Source organism: Hyperolius riggenbachi, chromosome 2, assembly GCF_040937935.1.
Source record: "Hyperolius riggenbachi isolate aHypRig1 chromosome 2, aHypRig1.pri, whole genome shotgun sequence".
NCBI classification, from domain to species: Eukaryota; Metazoa; Chordata; class Amphibia; order Anura; family Hyperoliidae; genus Hyperolius; species Hyperolius riggenbachi.
Window position 1 is genome coordinate 573,984,226 of NC_090647.1, and position 23,475 is coordinate 574,007,700.

Consider the following 23,475-nt stretch of genomic DNA (forward strand, 5'->3'; position numbering starts at 1 on the left):
GAGATTTGGGCGCAGCCGGCGCCACCATAGGCCGTGATAGGAATTACGGCTACAGCAGGCACAGGGAGTAACTTTGGCGCCATCTGAAGACGGAGCTAAAGTTACTTTTAAAACACAATAATTCGTGGAAGCCAAATTATTTCATTCCCCACCATCCGCGGCCTGGATGGGAAATAGTAATTAACACCGCCAGGAACTTGTGCAGCAGCAGGATCAGCCATTTACCGGCTGTATCCTGCGCCCAAGTCTCCTGCACCAATACCTCTTGTACGCGTAGTATAATACTGCAAGGGGCATGTAACGGTTGGGTATAGCAACTCAGATGTCTGATTATATGGTGATCTGCAGAATCACCTATAATGCAGACACTATACCTGATTATGTGGTGATCTGCAGAATCACCTATAATGCAGACACTATACCTGATTATGTGGTGATCTGCAGAATCACCAATAATGCTGGTATAGCTACAAGGGTTTGTGTGTGAGTAGTGCTTGGTGCAACCGTAACTCAATAGGGAACTGAGCCCCACCAGAGGGGCTGGCAGGGTACAACCAGGACTAGAAACTGAATAGTTTGACCTGACCTTTCCAGAGGGGCTGGAAAGATACTAACAGTATTAGTGCAAACAAAGAAGTACAAAGAACCCTCACCAGTGGAGCTGGTGGGGGTAATATACAGTACTAGACCTCACCAGGAAACTGGTGGGTACTAGCTGAAAAGGATTACGCTAGCCCTCACCAAGGGAGCTGGTGGGTACTAGCTACGAAAGTAACTGATAGTACGGCCTGACCTTCCAGAGGAGATGGCAAAGTACTAACAGATACGAGAACTGTATAGTTTGACTAGACCTTACCAGAGGAGCTGGCAAGGTACTAACAGTTACAGTAACAGAATCATTTGATCAGACCTTACCAGAGGAGCCGATAAGGTACAATCAGTTTAAGTGACAATATAATTAGAGCAGACCTTCCCAGTGGAGCTGGGAAAGTACAAGCAGAGCTCGTGACTATATAGTTTAACTAGACCTTACCAGAGGAACTGGTAAGGTATTATTAGTCACTTTACCGAAGAGTAGCGGGGAGCTGGTGGGTATATAGTACAGCTCACCAGTGGCGAGGGCCCACTGGTGAGTAGAGTGGTCAGGCAGGTAAGGTTCAGCAACAGAGAGGTAAGTATCAGTACAGAAATCGTAAGGCAGAGGTTCAGCAACTATGGACAGATAGGCAGAAGTACAGAATCAGTAAGCGAGAGCAAAGTCAGAGTATAGCCAGAGTCAAACACAGGTAATCAATACAATAATCACAATATATACAATAGTCCTAGTCTTGTGTGACATCCCTGGTTTCCTCCCAGATCAAAGCACACCGGATACTAGTCTAAGGTCTGAGCGCTGACACAAAGTATCACAACAGCAGACAGGGAATGAATGGCAAGCGAAGGCTTAAGGAGCAGAGGGAGACTCTCAGCCACTCCCACCTCGGATCTCCGCCAATCCGAGCAGCGAGAGTCATCCCTGACGTCAGCCGACCGGCAGGTCAGCTGACTCGCCTTCTGCCTGCATAAAGATCCTGTCTCCGCGCGAGACAGAACCCCTGTGAGCTGGAGATAACACAGTTTCCGGCGTGCTAGACGCCGAAGGAACGGAAAACACTTGAGAGCCAGGAAGGGAGGCGGCTGCAGACACCCCCTGCGTGTCAGCAGCCGCCAAGACTTCGGTTGTTACAGGGCACAGGTTAGTCTGTGTGTTAGAAAGGGTTAGTGTAAGTGCATAGGGTAGGTGGAGCATATAGTTTATAGTTAGGGAGAAGATGTCACGATTACACATTAAGGTAAGTGTATGCTTTGGGGGAAAGTTAAGGTATTACCCAGAGTCTGTAAGGTCTGAACATTGTCTATTAGAAGGTCGCTGTAGATCTGACGTTGCTCCTTCTCTAGATGTTCCCATTCATCTTTAGACATGGGGACTGTTTGCTGCAGAGGGAGCGGACCCTGAAACAGAGGACATGGTCAATTGCTACTCGCCAATTATGAAACTGAAACATCAGAAATGTAAACAATCTCACCTCATTCAGCAGATGGAGAATTCCAAGCACAAGCTTCATAATTTGATTGACCAGATGTTCCTGTTCCTCCTTAGTTTGGTTCTGCGATGAACAAAGGCCACTGTCCTGTGATGTCACAGAGTCACCCTGTGGAGAGAGGAGAAGTGGTCATGTGATATCTGGTACTGGTGACACATGGAGTCTGTCCTGTACTGCTCTGTGAAGGATGAATTCAGCTAAACAAACTCATTTCAGTATTGTTTGTTGGAAGGTCTCACCTCAGTATTCAGCAGCTGTAGGATGGCCAAAGCATGCCTGATGAGCCTTTGTGATGGGAGAAGCCTAACTGGCAAGATGGCGGCTTCTGGACAAGTCTGCGACTGATAAGACGGAGTCTCCATCTGACCGTCACTAAAAAACAGAGGATCAAGAAAGTTCACATTACAAATATTACCCACTGTACCCAAACCCCGTGCTGTGCAATACAAGTTGGAATATACCATCACCTGGCCCAGGAAATATTCCAACCCTAACCCTGCAGAGGTGAGAGGCTGGGGGAGGGATCAGCAGAGGTGAGAGGCTGGGGGAGGGGTCAGTAGAGGTGGGGGAGGGATCAGCAGCGGTGAGAGGCTGGGGGAGTGGTCAGCAGAGGTGAGAGGCTGGAGGAGGGGTCAGTAGAGGTGGGGGAGGGATCAGCAGAGGTGAGAGGCTGGGGAGGGGTCAGCAGAGGTGAGGGAGGGATCAGCAGAGGCTGGGGGAGGGGTGAGCAAAGCTGAGGCTGGGGGAGGGGTCAGCAGAGGTGAGGGAGGGGTCAGCAGAGGTGAAGGAGGGATCAGCAGAGGTGAGAGGCTGGAGGAGGGGTCAGCAGAGGTGGGGGAGGGATCAGCAGAAGCTTGGGGAGGGGTCAGCAGAGGTGAAAGACTGGGGGAGGGGTCAGCAGAGGCTGGGGAAGGGGGTCAGTAGAGGTGGGGGAGTGGTCAGCAGAGGTGAGAGGCTGGGGGAGGGGTCAGCAGAGGTGGGGGAGGGATCAACAGAGTGGGGGAGTGGTCAGCAGAGTTGAGAGGCTGGGTAGGGGTCAGCAGAGGCTGGGGAAGGGGGTCAGTAGAGGTGGGGGAGTGGTCAGCAGAGGTGAGAGGCTGGGGGAGGGGTCAGTAGAGGTGGGGGAGGGATCAGCAGCGGTGAGAGGCTGGGGAGGGGTCAGCAGAGGTGAGAGGCTGGGGGAGGGGTCAGTAGAGGTGGGGGAGGGATCAGCAGAGGTGAGAGGCTGGGGAGGGGTCAGCAGAGGTGAAGGAGGGATCAGCAGAGGCTGGGGGAGGGGTGAGCAGAGCTGAGGCTGGGGGAGGGGTCAGCAGAGGTGAGGGAGGGGTCAGCAGAGGTGAAGGAGGGATCAGCAGAGGTGAGAGGCTGGAGGAGGGGTCAGCAGAGGTGAGAGGCTGAGGGAGGGGTCAGCAGAGGTGGGGGAGGGATCAGCAGAAGCTTGGGGAGGGGTCAGCAGAGGTGAAAGGCTGGGGGAGGAGTCAGCAGAGGTGAGAGGCTGGGGGAGGGGTCAGCAGTGGTGAGAGGCTGGGGGAGGGGTCAGCAGAGGTGAGGGAGGGATTAGCAGAGGTGAGAAGCTGGGGAAGTGGTCAGCAGAGGTGAGAGGCTGGGGGAGGGGTCAGCAGGGGTTGAGAGGCTGGGGGAGGGGTCAGCAGAAGCTTGGGGAGGGGTCAGCAGAGGTGAAAGGCTGGGGGAGGGGTCAGCACAGGCTGGGGAAGGGGGTCAGCAGAAGCTTGGGGAGGCGTCAGCAGAGGTGAAAGGCTGGGGGAGGGGTCAGCAGAGGCTGGGGAAGGGGGTCAGTAGAGGTGGGGGAGTGGTCAGTAGAGGTGAGAGGCTGGGGAGGGGTCAGCAGAGGTGAGGGAGGGGTCAGCAGAGGCTGGGGGAGTGGTCAGCAGAGTTGAGAGGCTGGGGGAGGGGTCAGCAGAGGTTAAAGGCTGGGGAAGGGGTCAGCAGAGGCTGGGGAAGGGGGTCAGTAGAGGTGGGGGAGTGGTCAGCAGAGGTGAAAGGCTGGGGAAGGGGGTCAGTAGAGGTGGGGGAGTGGTCAGCAGAGGTGAGAGGCTGGGGAGGGGTCAGCAGAGGTGAGGGAGGGGTCAGTAGAGGTGGGGGAGGGGGGGAGGGATCAGCAGAGATGAGAGGCTGGGGAGGGGTCAGTAGAGGTGGGGGAGGGGGGGAGGGATCAGCAGAGATGAGAGGCTGGGGGAGGGGTCAGCAGAGGCTGGGGAAGGGGGTCAGTAGAGGTGAGAGGCTGGGGAGGGGTCAGCAGAGGTGAGGGAGGGGTCAGCAGAGGTGAGGGAGGGGTCAGCAGAGGTGAGAGGCTGGGGAGGGGTCAGTAGAGGTGGGGGAGGGGGGGAGGGATCAGCAGAGATGAGAGGCTGGGGGAGGGGTCAGCAGAGGCTGGGGAAGGGGGTCAGTAGAGGTGAGAGGCTGGGGAGGGGTCAGCAGAGGTGAGGGAGGGGTCAGCAGAGGTGAGAGGCTGGGGAGGGGTCAGTAGAGGTGGGGGAGGGATCAGTAGAGATGAGAGGCTGGGGAGGGGTCAGCAGAGGTGAGAGGCTGGGGAGGGGTCAGCAGAGGTGGGGGAGGGATCAGTAGAGGTGAGAGGCTGGGGAGGGGTCAGTAGAGGTGGGGGAGGGGTCAGTAGAGGTGGGGGAGGGGTCAGCAGAGGCTGGGGGAGGGGTCAGTAGAGGTGGGGGAGGGATCAGCAGAGGTGAGAGGCTGGGGGAGGGGTCAGCAGAGGCTGGGGGAGGGATCAGTAGAGGTGAGAGGCTGGGGAGGGGTCAGTAGAGGTGGGGGAGGGGTCAGCAGAGGTGGGGGAGGGGCAGTAAGCTGAGCACCGTCACACACACACAGAGAGCGACGTGATAGGCAGGGAGTATTGGTGGAGGGGAGGAGCAGCGAGGGAGGGGGCGGAGCTCGGAGGAGTGTCTCACCCGGAGATATCGGCGCTTCAGTACAATGATCAGCTCGGGCAGCAGCGGGCACACAGACCCTGTGACGTCACCGCCTCACGTGACGTGCGTAACGTCCTGACGCCGGTGAGAGAGGAGGTGCTGGCTGCCGCGCATGCGCAGTGCGGTCCGGCTGTCTCCGTGTGGCTCGGAGGTCCCTCTATACACGGAACACCCGCAGCAGCAGCACAATTATATAGGAGATGTCATTGCAGCCGCCGCCAGGGGGAGGAGCCTAGGCATAGCTCCGCCCTGTCCCTCTTTCTATGTCAATATAGAGATTTCTCTACTGAGAAATGTGACTGACTCTAAACTTTATTCCCCTCCTGTAAATGGATAGATTACTCCTTGTAAAATGTTACTATGAAGGGAAGTGCACTAGGATAGAAAGGGATGACTGAACAACATTTTTTTATGACATCTTTATTGTACGCGTGATTAAGGGTGTGGCGGGGGCGTGGCTTAAAGAGACTCTGGAGCGAAATTATTTTGCTATATTTACCTAGTAATTCGCTTCAGAACGCTCATTAGCTGCAAACCGCCGCATCGCGGGTGAAAACGAGTGCTGCAGACACCCCAAACCCCCGGGCAAACATCCGCGGCTGGAGCTCCGCCTCTCCCCGCCCCTCTCTGTGAAGGAAGAGTGAGAGGCGATCCTCCGCGATTGACTTCAGAAGAGGCAGAGCTACAGCAGAGAGCCCTGCCCCTTCCAGGAAGCGCCAGCCAGATACCCCCCGGAATTTGGGGGCTCTGCAGCACTCGTTGTCACCCGGGATGGGGCGGTTTGCTGCTAATGAGAGCTCTGAAGCAAAGTAAAAGGTAAACTTAGCAAAATTGAGGATAAGCTTTATTGATGGCTGACATGGTGGTGATTACAAGTGTACCTTGAAAGGGGCCTGAAGAGAACTGATACTGGTACTTTCAATAATTATAGGTGCACCTATATGAGCTCTGGGGGTATCCTTGTAAATTGTGCCACTATGTTCATGAGATTTTTAATTGATTTTAAGTGTATATCCTAGCTGTGAATTTTGATATATAGAATAATTAAAGATTTATACTTTGTTACTTAGGCTCCCTATAAATTTGTCTTATGTCTGGAATTGTTTCTATAGTTGAGACGGTTGATATACAAGCAGTTGATATCCTGCATAAATTTTGTATGGTATAAGGAGGGACACTAGACCGCCAGGGAGAGGGAAGGAAGGGGGAACACCAGACCACCAGGAAAGGGGGAACACCAGACCACTAGGGAAAGTGAAGGAAGGGGGAACACCAGACCACCAGGGAGAGGGATGGAAGGGGGAACACCAGACCACCAGGGAGAGGAAAGGAGGGACACTAGACCGCCAGGGAGAGGGAAGGAAGGGGGAACACCAGACTACCAGGAAAGGGGGAACACCAGACCATTAGGGAAAGTGAAGGGGGAACACTAGACCACCAGGGAAGGGGGAACACCAGACCACCAGGGAGAGGGATGAAAGGGGGAACACCAGACCACCAGGGAGAGGGAAGGAGGGACACTAGACCGCCAGGGAGAGGGATGGAAGGCGGAACACCAGACCAACAGGGAGAGAGAAGGGGAAACACCAGACCACCAGGGAGAGGGAAGGGGGGACATCAGACCACCAGGGAGAGAGAAGGGGGACACTAGACCACCAGGGAGAGGGAAGGGGGGACATCAGACCACCAGGGAGAGGGAAGGGGGAACACCAGAACACCAGAGAGAGGGAAGGTTGAACACCAGACCACCAGGGAGAGGGAAGGGAGTACACCAGACCACCAGGGAGAGGGAAGGGGGAACACCAGACCACTAGGGAAAGTGAAGGAAGGGGGAACACTAGACCGCCAGGGAGAGGGATGGAAGGGGGAACACTAGACCACCAGGGAGAGGGAAGGGGGAACGCCAGACCACCAGGGAGAGGGAAGGGAGGACACCAGACCACCAGGGAGAGGGAAGGGGAAACACCAGACCACTAGGGAAAGTGAAGGAAGGGGGAACACTAGACCACCAGGGAGAGGGAAGGAAGGGGGAACACTAGACCTCCAGGGAGAGGGAAGGAAGGGGGGCACCAGACCACCAGGGAGAGGAAAGGGGGAGCACCAGACCACCAGGGAGAGGGAAGGAAGGGGGAACACCAGACCACCAGGGAAAGGAAGGAAGGGGGAGCACCAGACCACTAGGGAGAGAGAAGGAAGGGGGAACACCAGGGAGAGGGAAGGAAGGGGGAACACTAGACCTCCAGGGAAAGGGAAGGGGGGAACACCAGACCACCAGGGAGAGGGGGAACACTAGACCACCAGGGGAGAGGGAAGGGGGGAAACTAGACCACCAGGGAGAGGGAAGGAATGGGGAACACCAGACCACCAGGGAGAGGGAAAGGGGAACACCAGACCACCATGGAAAGTGAAGGAAGGGGGAACACTAGACCACCAGGGAGGGAAGGGAGAACACCAGACCACTAGGGAAAGTGAAGGAAGGGGGAACACCAGACCACCAGGGAGAGGGAAGGAAGGGGAACACTAGACCACCAGGGAGGGAAGGAAGGGGGAACACTAGACCACCAGGGAGAGGGAAGAAAGAGAGAACACCAGACCACCAGGGAGAGGGAAGGAAGGGGAACACTAGACCACCAGGGAGGGAAGGAAGGGGGAACACTAGACCACCAGGGAAAGTGAAGGAAGGGGGAACACTAGACCACCAGGGAAAGTGAAGAAAGGGGAACACTAGACCACCAGGGAGAGGGAAGGAAGGGGGAACACCATGCCACCAGGGAGAGGGAAGGAAGGGGAACACTAGACCACCAAGGAGAGGGAAGGAAGGGGGAACACTAGACCACCAGGGAGAGGGAAGGAAGGGGAACACTAGACCACCAGGGAGAGGGAAGGAAGGGGGAACACCAGAGCACCAGGGAGAGGGAAGGGAGAACACTAGACCCCCAGGGAGAGGGAAGGAAGGGGGAACACTAGACCACCAGGGAGAGGGATAGAAGGGGGAGCACCAGACCACTAGGGAGAGAGAAGGAAGGGGGAACACTAGACCACCAGGAAGAGGGAAGGAAGGGGGAACACTAGACCACCAGGGAGAGGGAAGGGGGGACACTAGACCACCAGGGAGAGGGAAGGGGGAACACTAGACCACCAGGGAGAGGGAAGGAAGGGGGAACACTAGACCACCAGGGAGAGGGATGGGAAACACCCGAGCACCAGGGAGAGGGAAGGGGGAACACTAGACCACCAGGGAGAGGGAAGGGGGAACACTGGACCACCAGAGAGGGGGATGGAAGGGGGAACACCAGACCACCAGGGAGAGGGATGGGAAACACCATAGCACCAGGGAGAGGGAAGGGGGAACACTACACCACCAGGGAGAGGGAAGGGGGAACACTAGACCACCAGAGAGAGGGATGGAAGGGGGAACACCAGACCACCAGGGAGAGGGATGGGAAACACCATAGCACCAGGGAGAGGGATGGGGGAACACTAAACCACCTGGGAGAGGGAAGGAGGAACACTAGACCACCAGAGAGAGGGATGGAAGGGGGAATACTAGGACCTTTTCAGCAGTGGTGCCCGGATACCTGGATCCAGAAACGCACGCTCCAGTAGTGTGTATCGTATTTATTGTCAATAATAATGCATATTTTGTGTGCCCGAAGTGATGTATGTAGTAAAATATAGGTGAAACCATAATTTAGATTACAATTTTATGAAGATTTGAACGGAATAATGAAATGCGTCAATAAGGTCGCACTGGAATGCATAATTAAGTGTGCTAATAAGGTCGCACCAGTCAGACATCATTAATTAGTACCACTATAAATAATTGTTTTTTTGGAATGGTATTTGTTCTCATTAACTACAACATGGTTGGTCATGGAAAGGCAGCAGCACGTGGAGGTGCCAGTGGATAGGGAAAGGGCAAGCGCTTTATGTTTGATGTTGAGGATCTGGTGGTAAGGGTGCAAGCCAAGCCTCAGCTTTATGACCAGCAGCATCCTAAATATAAAGACATTGCTAGGAGGAGATAACTGCCACATTCTACGCAGATTGGGAGAATGAGGAAAACAAACCTGAGAAAAGTAAGTAGCATTGGGAAACGACGTTAAAGTCGCATATTTTGTAATTTATAGATACTTTGTAATGATGTTGTGTTTATTTGTTATATATAAGAATGGAATGGGAAATATTGATCACAAGGGCTTATTCTTCAGGTGTGTGGTGGGAACGCCATTTGATGTCTAATGAACCCCTGGCCACTCTTCCCACAAGTGTATGTTAATCCTCCGGGCCCTTGCTGAGTGTTGCATGTTCACCTATAATGCTGGGCATACACGAGTCGACCCGGCGGCTCGATTTGCCGCCGGATCGACTCCCACCACGTCCCCGCTCGTCCCCACGTGCGCACGGATCGATTCCCGCTCGTCCCTGCGGGCGCTTCTTATCTTCTGCTCGTTCTTGTCCTATTGTCCACCTGTGGGGATTGAGCGCGGAATCAATCCGGCGGGGTATACAGGGGTCAGACACGTCGGAAATTATCAATTGAGCCATCAGTGGCTCGATTGATAAGGAACAAGCTGCCATGTATAATTAGTGAAAATAAAGTTGCGAGCTAATCCTCTTTATAACTGCACTACTCAATCGAGGAGGACTTATCTGGGAGGTAAATCATGCTCAAAAATATATAATTCCAGAGAGTCCTGCATGTGCGTATAACAAACTTTATTGGTACAAAAGGATGGATCAATCCACAGCTGAGTAAACTCCATTAAAACACATTAAAACCACATACAGGCAGCATGCAGTCAATGCACAACACCATCGTCCAGCCTCAGCTTATGCATATGGTGTCTGCCACCATCCTGGTCTGACCATGTGTGGACCCGCCACCGACGCACACCTCAGAGGCCTCAAAAAGCAGCTGCAAAAAACCGTAGGTACTCAAAATGATGTAATTATCAGCAGTTGGTGGATACTTTGTGCATAGTTACTAGTGGGCATATTCCGTATGTAGGACCTGTGTGAAGGTATGATACAAAACTGTCTCTCACTTCCGAACAATACGGATTCCGTGTATCAACCACTCTAACAATTTAGGTCTACGAAGTAATGGTGTTGCTCAATATAGTAACAAGTGCATTGCATTTAGGCTGTAGCTGGGAGATAGATAGATTTAGCGTGTATGGCTGACGCCAAGCTGTCATGCATTTACTCACTACTCCCGTTTACATTGAGACCTCCTGTTCCGGGTAAGTGCCTCCCGCTCCAAAGTTCGACTGACATATCCCAGCTTTCAGCAGTGCTCAAGCTTGGTACAGCAAGCTTCTGCCCTCACCATCTCGGCTGTGCTGGCGTCCAGACTTTGTCCTTACTGGTCCGCGGGGCTTCCTCGGTAACCTGCTGCTCTTGCGCATGCGTTCGTGTCTCCAGCCGGCTTGGGGTCACGTGAGCGCTCACTCCTGTTCCTCCCTCCTGCTGACGCGTTTCGCCCCTCCCACCGGGGCTTTCTCAAAGCAGTAGAGGGTTATGAGATAGTGCAGTGACGGCCTTCTTATCTTCACAAATGGCTGGGCGGGCCAAGCATCAGTCCACCTCCTCATACATAAAACATTCTTTCACATTGATCAGATACTCCCCCTCGTGATTTTACACGGATACAAGTTCCTTTTCCTGAGTCAATCTATATCGTTACCTCCTCCAATCTTTGCAGTGTAGCTCTTGAATTATGGTTGTATCACTTTCTCATTTCCTATCATATCTCAATAAACAATCATAACAAATTGGTTCAAACTCTGTTTCGTTATTTCTGTCCATAGTGCACTTCATTTTTCTTGTTGTTTATTAGACCTTATTGCAAGAAATAAACTAGATTCAAATCTGTATTGAGTCCATACGGAATTCTCGTGCCCAGTCTATATATCCAGGTGGTCTCTATTTTGTATAGTTCGTTCTCAATGTCACCACCCCTATTGGGAATCTTTTGCTTCAATATTCCCTTAAAACGTAATCCCTTTGGTTTTCCACCATGGAAGTCCTTAAAGTGTTGTCCCAATGGACTATCTTTATCTGCTTCATCAATGTTCGTCAGGTGTTCCCCAATACGTTTTCCTAATCTTCGTTTTGTTTTCCCAATATACAGTAATCCACAGGGACACTCAATACTATAGACCACCCTTTCTGTTGCACACGTTATTAAATCCCTAATTTCATATTGTTTAGTATTACTCGCATTTCTAAATGTTTTTGTCCTCTCTACATATTTACATACAATGCAATTCCCACAACTAAACATTCCTTTACTCTGTGGATAGTTGTCAAGCCAAGTCCCCTTCTTTTTGCTATTGTACTCTGACCTTACCAATACATTTTTAAGGTTAGGTGCCTTTCTTGCTGTCAAGTGTGGCCTCTCTCCCACCACATTTTTTATTCTTTCATCCAGCATCATTATGTGCCAGTGTTTTTGCAATAACTCTTGGAGACTAAACCAATGTGACCCAAACGTAGTGATCATTCTCAATGGTTCATTTTTTTGAAATCCTTCCTTTTGATGCTTCCTATTCTTAATATTGTCCAAGATTTGGGTTCTCGACGTGTCCCTAATTTTATTTCTCTCCTTGGCCAGAAGGCTACTAGGATATCCTCTGACTTCTAACCTTTTCTGTAGGTTGTCAGCCTCAACTTCAAAGTCACCATCTGCTGCACAATTCCTTTTTAACCTATGGAACTGTCCACCTGGAATGGACTTTTTTGGCACGGCAGATGATGGCTCTTGTAGTGGAGCAAAGTATTGCCCGCCGTGGGCTTTCTAAATGTCGTCGTTGTCAATGTATCTTTCTCCTTTCTAATTTTCAAATCCAGAAAGGAAATTTCCTGTCTATCCCAGACATGTGTAAAGTTCAAATTCCTATCATTGTGACCTAATTGGTCCACAAATTTCTCTAAAGTCTCTTTTGTCCCCCGCCAGACCAGGACCACGTCGTCTATGTACCTCAACCAGAACCTCACGTGCTCCTGGAAGAGGCACATAGGGTACACATCCTGACGCTCCCATAGTCCAAGATGATTAAACAAAAAATTAATGCACTAATAAAAGAAGGAAAAGCATTAGGAATTCTTACTAAGGAGGAGGCTGCATTCTGTGAGGTCAACACATTTCGTATACCAATCTTTTATATCATCCCCAAGGTCCGCAAGAACCTTGAACGTCCCCCAGGACGCCCGATTGTTTCAGGCATAGGGGGACCAATGGAGAACCTAGGCAAGTTTCTCGACGAGAAACTTAAAGGGATGGTGGAGGAACTCCCATCATTTGTAAAAGACACTGGAGAAGTGCTATTGGCACTGGATGGGTTTACCATCACTGATGATGATTTACTTGTAAGTATTGACGTGGAGGGACTCTACACTTCAATACCACACAAAGTGGGCCTAGCAGCGGCAGCCTTCTACCTGAGAGAACACTTTCCTGATTCCTCACTCCACAATCAATTCATTGTTGAAGCACTGGAGTTCCTCCTGGGGTACAATTGCTTTGTATTTGATGGGCGTTTTTACCGCCAGGCCAGGGGCACGTCGATGGGGGCATCCTGCGCTTCGGCGTACGCGTGCCTCCATCTTGGACTATGGGAGCGTCAGGATGTGTACCCTATGTGCCTCTTCCAGGAGCACGTGAGGCTCTGGTTGAGGTACATAGACGACGTGGTCCTGGTCTGGCGGGGGACAAAAGAGACTTTAGAGAAATTTGTGGACCAATTAGGTCACAATGATAGGAATTTGAACTTTACACATGTCTGGGATAGACAGGAAATTTCCTTTTTGGATTTGAAAATTAGAAAGGAGAAAGATACATTGACAACGACGACATTTAGAAAGCCCACGGCGGGCAATACTTTGCTCCACTACAAGAGCCATCATCTGCCGTGCCAAAAAAGTCCATTCCAGGTGGACAGTTCCATAGGTTAAAAAGGAATTGTGCAGCAGATGGTGACTTTGAAGTTGAGGCTGACAACCTACAGAAAAGGTTAGAAGTCAGAGGATATCCTAGTAGCCTTCTGGCCAAGGAGAGAAATAAAATTAGGGACACGTCGAGAACCCAAATCTTGGACAATATTAAGAATAGGAAGCATCAAAAGGAAGGATTTCAAAAAAATGAACCATTGAGAATGATCACTACGTTTGGGTCACATTGGTTTAGTCTCCAAGAGTTATTGCAAAAACACTGGCACATAATGATGCTGGATGAAAGAATAAAAAATGTGGTGGGAGAGAGGCCACACTTGACAGCAAGAAAGGCACCTAACCTTAAAAATGTATTGGTAAGGTCAGAGTACAATAGCAAAAAGAAGGGGACTTGGCTTGACAACTATCCACAGAGTAAAGGAATGTTTAGTTGTGGGAATTGCATTGTATGTAAATATGTAGAGAGGACAAAAACATTTAGAAATGCGAGTAATACTAAACAATATGAAATTAGGGATTTAATAACGTGTGCAACAGAAAGGGTGGTCTATAGTATTGAGTGTCCCTGTGGATTACTGTATATTGGGAAAACAAAACGAAGATTAGGAAAACGTATTGGGGAACACCTGACGAACATTGATGAAGCAGATAAAGATAGTCCATTGGGACAACACTTTAAGGACTTCCATGGTGGAAAACCAAAGGGATTACGTTTTAAGGGAATATTGAAGCAAAAGATTCCCAATAGGGGTGGTGACATTGAGAACGAACTATACAAAATAGAGACCACCTGGATATATAGACTGGGCACGAGAATTCCGTATGGACTCAATACAGATTTGAATCTAGTTTATTTCTTGCAATAAGGTCTAATAAACAACAAGAAAAATGAAGTGCACTATGGACAGAAATAACGAAACAGAGTTTGAACCAATTTGTTATGATTGTTTATTGAGATATGATAGGAAATGAGAAAGTGATACAACCATAATTCAAGAGCTACACTGCAAAGATTGGAGGAGGTAACGATATAGATTGACTCAGGAAAAGGAACTTGTATCCGTGTAAAATCACGAGGGGGAGTATCTGATCAATGTGAAAGAATGTTTTATGTATGAGGAGGTGGACTGATGCTTGGCCCGCCCCGCCATTTGTGAAGATAAGAAGGCCGTCACTGCACTATCTCATAACCCTCTACTGCTTTGAGAAAGCCCCGGTGGGAGGGGCGAAACGCGTCAGCAGGAGGGAGGAACAGGAGTGAGCGCTCACGTGACCCCAAGCCGGCTGGAGACACGAACGCATGCGCAAGAGCAGCAGGTTACCGAGGAAGCCCCGCGGACCAGTAAGGACAAAGTCTGGACGCCAGCACAGCCGAAATGGTGAGGGCAGAAGCTCGCTGTACCAAGCTTGAGCACTGCTGAAAGCTGGGATACGTCAGTCGAACTTTGGAGCGGGAGGCACTTACCCGGAACCGGAGGTCTCAATGTAAACGGGAGTAGTGAGTAAATGCATGACAGCTTGGCGTCAGCCATACACGCTAAATCTATCTATCTCCCAGCTACAGCCTAAATGCAATGCACTTGTTACTATATTGAGCAATACCATTACTTTGTAGACCTAAATTGTTAGAGTGGTTGATACACGGAATCCGTATTGTTCGGAAGTGAGAGACAGTTTTGTATCATACCTTCACTCAGCTCCTACATACGGAATATGCCCACTAGTAACTATGCACAAAGTATCCACCAACTGCTGATAATTACATCATTTTGAGTTACCTTTTTGCAGCTGCTTTTTGAGGCCTCTGAGGTGTGCGTCGGTGGCGGGTCCACACATGGTCAGACCAGGACGGTGGCAGACACCATATGCATAAGCTGAGGCTGGGCGATGGTGTTGTGCATTGACTGCATGGTGACCAGTGGAACATTGTAAGGGAGCGCTCCCTCCTGTTTCTTATGTGGTTTTAATGTGTTTTAATGGAGTTTACTCAGCTGTGGATTGATCCATCCTTTTGTACCAATAAAGTTTGTTATACGCACATGCAGGACTCTCTGGAATTATATATTTTTAAGCTGCCATGTATGCCTAGCATAATGGTGGCTTTATTCATGGCCTCTTCCTGTGCCTGGCATTGTTCTCGATTGCTTCTGTGCCTGTACCACATGACACCACCACATGCACTAATTTCACTACATGCCCTGGTGTCGCATGGTACAGGTGTTCGCTGTGGCATTCATGAAGATACAGGCTAGAGGACGAGGCCAGGAATCATGCCTGCATGACTGGCGCGTATGGAACACTCACCACGGGCCCAGGGAGGCAGATAACATGGGAGGGTGTCGCAAGCACATGGGTGCGTCGCTCTGGCGATTTCTATCAGATTGTTCCTGAAATGTATTGCCAATCTAACTTCATTGTGTGGTTAACTAATACATCTGTCTTTGATTAGATGCAATCATACGGGTATGTATGTCAAAGTCAATCTGCTGTTAAATCGAAGGGGGGTATGTCCTCCTAAAGGTGGCCACACACCATACAATGTTCATTCAATCTGGCTGTACAATCAATCTCCAAGTTCTGTTATACTACATGGATGTTGTTATGATTGTATTACAATGGAACATTCCGATTGCATGAAAATTGTATGGTGTGTAGACATCTTTAGAGGTCTTATGGAGTCCATCCCTTAACAAGTCAGAGCTTTTTTGATAGCTGAAAAGCTAACAAAACCATGTATGGGCAGATTCGACCAAGAGAAAAATCACTCTCTTATATAATCTGATAAGAGAGAGATCTGTTAGCTGGTCATACACCACAGGCCGATCAATTAAATGCGGAAAATGATGTGGATTTGGCCTTGCGATGCTGCATCTGAATCGTCCCCACGCTGTCCCCCTAATGAAAAATGTACTCCCTGTTGGCCAGTGCAAGGTATACATTAGCTGTCCGCAGCCTCCTCTTGTACATTACCTGTCCACTAGCTCTGGGCGCACTCTGTTCTTCAAACATGGTCTCCATGTGGTTGATTAGTAATGTGGCTGAATCATGCGCCCTTTATAGGAAACCACGTGGTCCATGTGTATGGGGAATGGAGTGCACCAGGAGCTAGCAGAGGGAAAGTGGAGGCAGCTGACAGGTAATGTATATCTTGCAGCACGGGGAAATTTAAGATTGAGGGGACATTGATGGTGGTTTAGAAGCATTGGTCAATCGTGCACAAATTGCACACCATTCCCGCCACACACACGTGATCAACCAAATCAGCCAAACATCTTCCAGCACATGCCATTGACAATGCGACCAATTTTCCTCCTGAAACCAGTCGCATTGTCGGTCAGGCATGCACTTTGTTGTACTGTTTTTCATCTTATTCGATTATAATAATCAAATTGGATAGTCCATCGGTTGCCAAGTCGCCTGATGTTTGGCTACATAAAGGGTATCTATATGCAACATTTGGCAGGTGAATGAGGTGTTTTGGCTGTAGTTGCATGTTTTTTTCTTTATTTTTGTATTGTAGTTTTTGAAGTTCGTGAACCGTGGAGATCGCTTCGCGACAATCACAAGCAAGACTTAGAGAAAGTTAAACAGATGGAGCAGAGTGGTGCAGGTTCCTCAACAGGCACATATTGCCATTTGGAGCTCATGGAGTTCTTAAGACCATACTTTGAGGGACGACAGTAAGTATTTTGTGCATTATGCTTTATGAACTAAAAAAGTAAGAATATAAAATAAATATCTATATGCATACTTTATCAACAGGATAGAGGATAGTTCATGTCCAAGGCCACAAACACCAGCTGTGCAAAACGTTCCAGACATGGACATCACTCAGGAGCATGGTGTTGCACAGCCACCCACCTCTGAAACAACGAAGCACCCTCTAAGGAAGCGCTATCAGCACCAAGTACCATCAAATCAGCAAATCGATCAAAGCATGCTGTCAGCGGTTCACCAATTAATGGAGAGATGGCAGCATAGTCAGTCACAGCTGACGGACACTCAAAAAATGGCTAATGGGTTAGTCCTGTTAATGAATTTGGTACCTGACCACCTCCGTTCCCATATGATAAAGATATTATGGATGTACTAATCAAATATCAAGCAGCTCCACCTACCCTCTCTGTTGACCCCAGCACACAAAGCAGGGGTGCTCATCAGGACTCTCGAATTCGAATGTACCCGGATTTTTCAGGTAATGTTTGCCGAAGTCGAAGCCAAAGTCCAATGCTAATGCCGAATTTGCATTTGCATGGTTCCCGAATTGGTGCGCTTGAATTAGGCCGCATGACGCGGTGATCACGGGTTTGGCTTCGGTATTCGGGGATGACGTCATTGGGCCAATCAGAACTCCTCCGGCCAAGGCCTAGCAACCAATTAGAGGAGGGGAGCCTGGCCCTCCCCCCCCCTCTATATAAGGCGGCGGCCATGTTGCGGAGCCCATCCTTGCGTGTGACTGAGAGTATCTCCAGTGCTGCTGCGTGTCTGAGCAAGTGCTTCTTGTGCTAAACCTTGCTTCCTAATCACCTCCTAAACACTTACATTATACTCATTTATAGTTAGCTAGTAATTTGATTGTTTTTAGTCAGCTAGTGTATACTGTATCTGTGCTAGGCTAGTGTTAGTCTGTGAGCAGGCTAGGCCTGCTAGCCTAGGTAGCCTTAACCTACTACTAGCTTAGGTAGGTTAGGGATTATAGGTAGTTGTGTACTAGTACTAGTCTAGTTAATTTGTACTGTAGTCTGTGAGTTTATTAGCTTCAGTACTGTGTTAGTTACTTACTGTGTACAGGCCAGCAGCATCTGTTGTGATCTGTGACTGTCATCTGCTACTACCACTACCACTTCTACTATTACCACTTCTACTACTACTAGTTTACTTAATTTCTACTGTTAGTTTGTTAGCTTCTGTACTGTGTAATAGTTACTTCACTGGCCAGCAAGCATCTGTTGTGATCTGTAACTGTCATCTGCGTACTACTACCACTACCTCTTCTACTACTACCACTTCTACTACTTCTAATTTACTTAATTTCTACTGTTAGTTTGTTAGCTTCTGTACTGTGTAATAGTTACTTCACTGGCCAGCAAGCATCTGTTGTGATCTGTGACTGTCACCTGCGTACTACTACTACTACCTCTTCTACTACTACCACTTCTACTACTTCTAGTTTACTTAATTTCTACTGTTAGTTTGTTAGCGTCTGTACTGTGTAATAGTTACTTCACAGGCCAGCGAGCATCTGTTGTGATCTGTGACTGTCATCTGCGTACTACTACTACTACCAGCTGTGCCCACAAAAAAAACACAGTTTATAGCATTGTACTGTTGCTCGTTCTTGTAAATAAAACAGTACTGTCAGTGCCAACTGGGATCAGTTGTGTCCATAAAAAAAACACAGTTTATAGCATTGTACTGTTGCTCATTCTTGTAAAAAAAACTACTTTCAGTGCCAGCTGGGATCAGCTGTGCCCACAATAAAACACAGTTTATTGCATTTTACTCTTGCTTAGTGTAGTATAAAAAAGCAGTACATGATTAGTGTGTTTAGTGCAGGCAGGCAGGTTCAGAGGGCTCACTTGTGTTCAGCTAGCCAGTCATACACTTCAGCTACTACTTACAGACAGTCAGACTGCCACTGCAGTTCATTCACCACATTTTGTGAGCCCATCATGAGTTTCTCACAGACCTCCGCTGTGAGCAGCACTAACAGCAGCAACAGCCAACGCCCCACACAAGTTATAACATCCACCCCAGCAGCCAGTGGTCAGCAGCAGCAGCCCTTCTTGGACGAGAGCGTTGTGTCCCTCGGTCTGGCGCCAGGGAGATTATTGAGGGCTTCAGTTGAGGAGATGATGGGGCCTGTTGTGGAGGAGGAGGTTGGGCTCGGCCCAGCATCCCAAGTTAATGTTGAGGATGATGGGGGATCTGTGTCTGGGGACGTTGGGGTGGCAGAGATGGTGGGGGGAGAAGAGTTCTATGATGATGATGATGATGTTGATTGGGACCATCTGTATGTGCCTCAGAGTCAGACCCCGGAAAACATGTTGTATCGTGTGTTTAGGTACTAAAATCTGCGTTCCCACTACCCGGGTCCATGGATGCATATCATTTTTTGGGCAGCACTATCAAACTGTGGTACTATCAGTGAGTTGCCATGGTCCTGTACTGCCGCACTGACCATATAAGTACAAGGATATATAGTAAACAATTGTAATCTGTAATATACAGAACAAAAATTGGGACGGGTACCATCTGGACAAAATCAAGCCAGGAAACACCACTTAGACTAACATTGGACACCACACACAGGCAAGATGTATCAGGAGAGGCAAGGTGTACCACTCTCTCCTGGTGCCTGTGTGCGGTGTCCAATGTTAGTCTAAGTGGTGTTTCCTGGCTTGATTTTGTCCAGATGGTACCTGTCCCAATTTTTGTTCTGTATATTACAGATTACAATTGTTTGGGAAGGCCTGAAGAAGGTTACTCCAAAACAAGTCTACGTTGTCGTCTTTTTAAACAATTGCATATTTCAACATATGTTTTTGGTACTTGATAATGGGATGTTGTTTGCAAAGATGAATTCACTTGAAGATTTGTGAACTCTGTTTTTACAAAATAACTTTTTGATACATTAAAATTTAAGATCATCTTGAATCTTTTTTGTCTCTTCAAAAATATTTCTTTACTATATATCCTAGTACTTATATGGTTATATTATTGGTGTTCTGGCACACCATTGAGGATATGGTTTTTGGTCTCCCAATTTTTCCAATTACATTGACTGCCACACTGACCGTCCGCTTTGTCCTCCTGACTCAGTCGTTGCTAAAGTCTGCCTTCACGGATGGTCAGTTCGCGCAGTTCCACCTCCAACACCGCTCGCCTTCAGAGGATGGTGAAGGACAACATGTCAGATGGCGTAGCCGTGTCCAACATGCCTGCTGCCTTCCTTGTGGTAGCCGTTTCTTAGGTTCCCACTCCGGAACAGAATCGAAGCAGGATTTCCCGTCCTGTTACCCACCGTGGACACACACACACCACTCGAGCCACGACTGATACTTGTCCTATGGACAGATTCCCCCACCTAAGCTGTAGATCTCAGCAGCTCGTCCTTTACAGCAGGTCTTTGAAAAAGTCCTGGTCGGTTCTTTCTTTTACTTTAACAGTCAGGACCAGTGTATCCCCTGCCGTGCCTGCTGCCTTCCTTGTGGTAGCCGTTTCTTAGGTTCCAACTCTGGAACGGAATCGAAGCAGGATTCCCCGGCCTGTTACATGCCGTGGACACCACTCCAGCCACGACTAATACTTGTCCTATGGACAGATTCCTCCACCTAAGCTGTAGATCTTGGCAGCTCGTCCTTTACAGCAGGGTCTCGAAAAAGTACTGGTCGGTTCTTTCTTTACTCTCACAGTCAGGACCAGTGTATATCCCCTACCACTACCACTTCTACTACTACCACTTCTACTACTTCTACTACTAGGGGGAAGAGGCTCAGGGGCCAGAGGAGGAGGACAGCAACCTTGAGGCCTGCACACAGACCCCAGGGTTAAGCAGATGCAAACGAGGGAGGACGCCTGCATCAGCATGATCCTGGACCCACGGCTAAGGGGGAGGGTGACTCAGTTTCTGCCTGCTGAAGACCATGAGCAGCGAACAAGGGAGTTGCAGGAGATCCTTGTGTCACGGAACAGCCGTGAGAAACACAGGCGAATCTGGAAGATTTGCGCAGTCCATTTTCTTATCGCTTCCACCTTCATCAGAGTGTCCCAGGCACCCAGCTGTGCTAAGGGCCCATCCATCACAGGAAGTCAGATAAGTGGCCTGACAAAACCAATTTAGAGGAGGGAGAGTGAGACTCCCCGGCCCGATCACAGCAGGGAAGCCGACACGTAGCCTGTTGTCCTAGCTTGAAAGAGCCCTTCACCTAGAACTGACCTGCTGTAACTCCTAGATGTATATAATAATCCATAAACTGCTATAGCTGTCCTATTTCCTTTGTTGCCAGGCTGGCAGGCCCTCCAAACTCACAGAGCATGCCGGGCGTTGCCTGGCGCTGGTACTGAGAAGTTTCAGAACATTCTGAGGTAAGGGCTGTCAGCTAGGCAGTTCGAAAGTGCCCTAGTGATACCACAGAGGTCCTACCCCTCATGTCTGGTATCAGGGTGCTGGGTAAATCAGGACAGATCTGAAAATGTTAGTAAATCTGCCCTGACCATATATGGTTAGATATGATTTTTCGTCCCCAGCAGGAGGGGAGGACTCATCTCATGTTCTAAGGGGGTGTGTGGTTCCCGCCCTCCTACTGGATCAGGGGTATAAGAATGGCAGAGGACCCAAAATCAATGTCCTCCACTTTGAACATCATCCTGATTACATCCTTGCCAGCTTGAGGACATGCTGGCATCCGGCTTGTCTTAGACTTGACTTTGCTACTGAACTAAAACCAAGAACTTTATGAGTTTTCCCAGAAGGACATATTTCCACGAACTCTAAGTATTTTCTCCCTTTTATTTTCATACTGGCTATTAATGTTTCTATAATTATTGATTTTAATGATTTTCTGTATATATTAATTATTTATGTTGCATTTGTAATAAAGGACGTTACCGTCATTTATTCGTTCAGCTACCCTATTAGTCAGCTGCACAAACGGAACCCTGGTTTCTGAAGAGTCGCTACTATTGTTGCTAGCTAGACAGAATAGAGTGTGTTTAACCGTTTTATTTGCAGGTCTAGAATCAGCCAGTCAGTGGGCTCCTCTGTCCCATGGTAAGAGAGGTGGTGCCAGTTATACCCTGAAATAGTGTGTAAATTGTATCATTGAACGCACCGGCCAATTGAGGGGCCAAGATAGACGTGAAAGCCTTATAAAATTCGGCCGTCAGTCCATCTGGCCCTGGAGTCTTTTGGGCGCGAGACCACCAATGGCTCTCGCTACTTCATCTACAGTGATCTCAGCTGTCAAGTCTATGGCAGAAACATCCACATCTCCCAGACCTGGTATGGTGCAATGTTAGGTAAAGGAGAGGCACACCTTACCGTGAAAGATTGGGTGCTTAGCCTCGATGCAAAAAGCAACATCAGTCCGTATAGATAATCCAAGTACGGCTAGCACACCAATATAAATATTCCAGGAAGTTTATTCCTTATTGCATGTGCAATATATGACAATTGTTTCGGGGCCACGTCATGTCTGCACTGTATCTGATGAAGGGGACCCTCCGTGGCCCCGAAACAATTGTCATATATTGCACATGCAATAAGGAATAAACTTCCTGGAATATTTATATTGGTGTGCTAGCCGTACTTGGATTATCCAGACCTGGTATGGAGGCCAAGAAGTCTTCCATCCTCGCCTGGTCAAGTGGCTTCTCCCCAAGCAGATCAGCGTAAAACTCTCTAGCGATAGATAGGATCTCCGACCTGGACTTTGCCAGAGACCCCGAACCATCCCTGAGACCGTGGACCGTCTTAAGCACTGAACTTTGTTTGAAACTCTGCTAAGGATCAGGCGAGTGGTATTTACCCTGATCCCTTTCCAGAGTCAAAGAAACCAGCCGGTCATACTGCTGCTGCTTGAGGTGAAGTTTGACCTCAGAGATCTCCCCCGGATCTCCGCCCTCAGAAACGAGTATGTTCCACTTCTCCCTTAGGTGTTGGTAAGCTAGATTTCTATCAATACTTCTACAGAACGCTAGACCCTTGAAAAATCTGGCAACATGTTTTTTGACCTCTTCCCACCACTCAGACCTATTGTTAAAGCAGTCCAGGATGGAAACCTGTGCTTGAAAAAACTCCTCAAAGGATTGTCTCACCTCATCTTCCAGTAGCAGGGACGAATTCATCCTCCAAATACCCCTACCTCTGGGAGGAGCATCTGAAGCATTCAAGCCCACCGACAGAATAAGGTGATCAGAGAACTCCAACGCCAACAACTTAGGAGTTGAAGTGATGAGGCTCTCCGAAACAAAAAACCTATCTATCCTAGACCTACTACTACCTCTATAAAAGGTGAACCCCGTGAGATCTGGTGAATGACGAATGTGCACATCCACCAAATCAGCCTCATCAACTAATCTAGCTAAATACCTACTATCAATGCCTACCCGCACCTGGGTGCTTGCCCTGTCCTTGGTCCTAGTGATGGTGTTAAAATCACCACCCAGTATCACAGGGTAGGTGGAAAAAAGGAATGGCCTGACCTGTGTGAAAATGCGCTTCCTCTCCCCTTTAGACTTGGGGTGGGTATAGATGTTTATAAGCCTGAGGTCCTGCCCCCTCACACAGATATCCAAGACCAGGCACCTACCAATCTCCACCTCAATTACTCGCTGGCATGTTACCATCTTGGCCTAAAAAGGACCCCCACACCACTACCAGGCTCTCCCGCAAGAGACCAAAAACTCGGACCGGTCAACCAGTCCCTCTCAGCCAACCATAGGTCAGCCAGAAAGGTGAGCCTGGTCTCCTGCAGGAAAAAAATATC

General features: G+C 49.0%; 1 protein-coding gene and 1 long non-coding RNA gene across 3 annotated transcripts in view; one reads left to right on the forward strand and one right to left on the reverse strand.

Moving 5' to 3' along the window:
• The window catches only part of LOC137545208 (zinc finger protein 426-like), a 34,982-nt gene extending 29,867 nt beyond the window's left edge, over positions 1-5,115 (reverse strand). For both annotated transcript variants that reach the window (XM_068266334.1, XM_068266332.1), the window contains exons 1-4: positions 5,009-5,115; positions 2,324-2,456; positions 2,067-2,192; positions 1,869-1,992 (exon numbers count right to left, since the gene is read on the reverse strand). In XM_068266334.1, coding sequence (XP_068122435.1) covers positions 1,869-1,992; positions 2,067-2,192; positions 2,324-2,446 — 373 coding nt within the window. In that variant the 5' untranslated portion in view covers positions 2,447-2,456; positions 5,009-5,115. The remainder of the gene's footprint in view (positions 1-1,868; positions 1,993-2,066; positions 2,193-2,323; positions 2,457-5,008) is intronic.
• A 3,668-nt stretch (positions 5,116-8,783) lies between these two features.
• On the forward strand, positions 8,784-17,506 carry LOC137545209 (uncharacterized). The gene is made up of 3 exons (XR_011026012.1): positions 8,784-9,108; positions 16,506-16,665; positions 16,748-17,506. It is a non-coding gene; the product is annotated as an uncharacterized lncRNA (long non-coding RNA).
• The last annotated feature ends 5,969 nt before the right edge of the window (positions 17,507-23,475 follow it).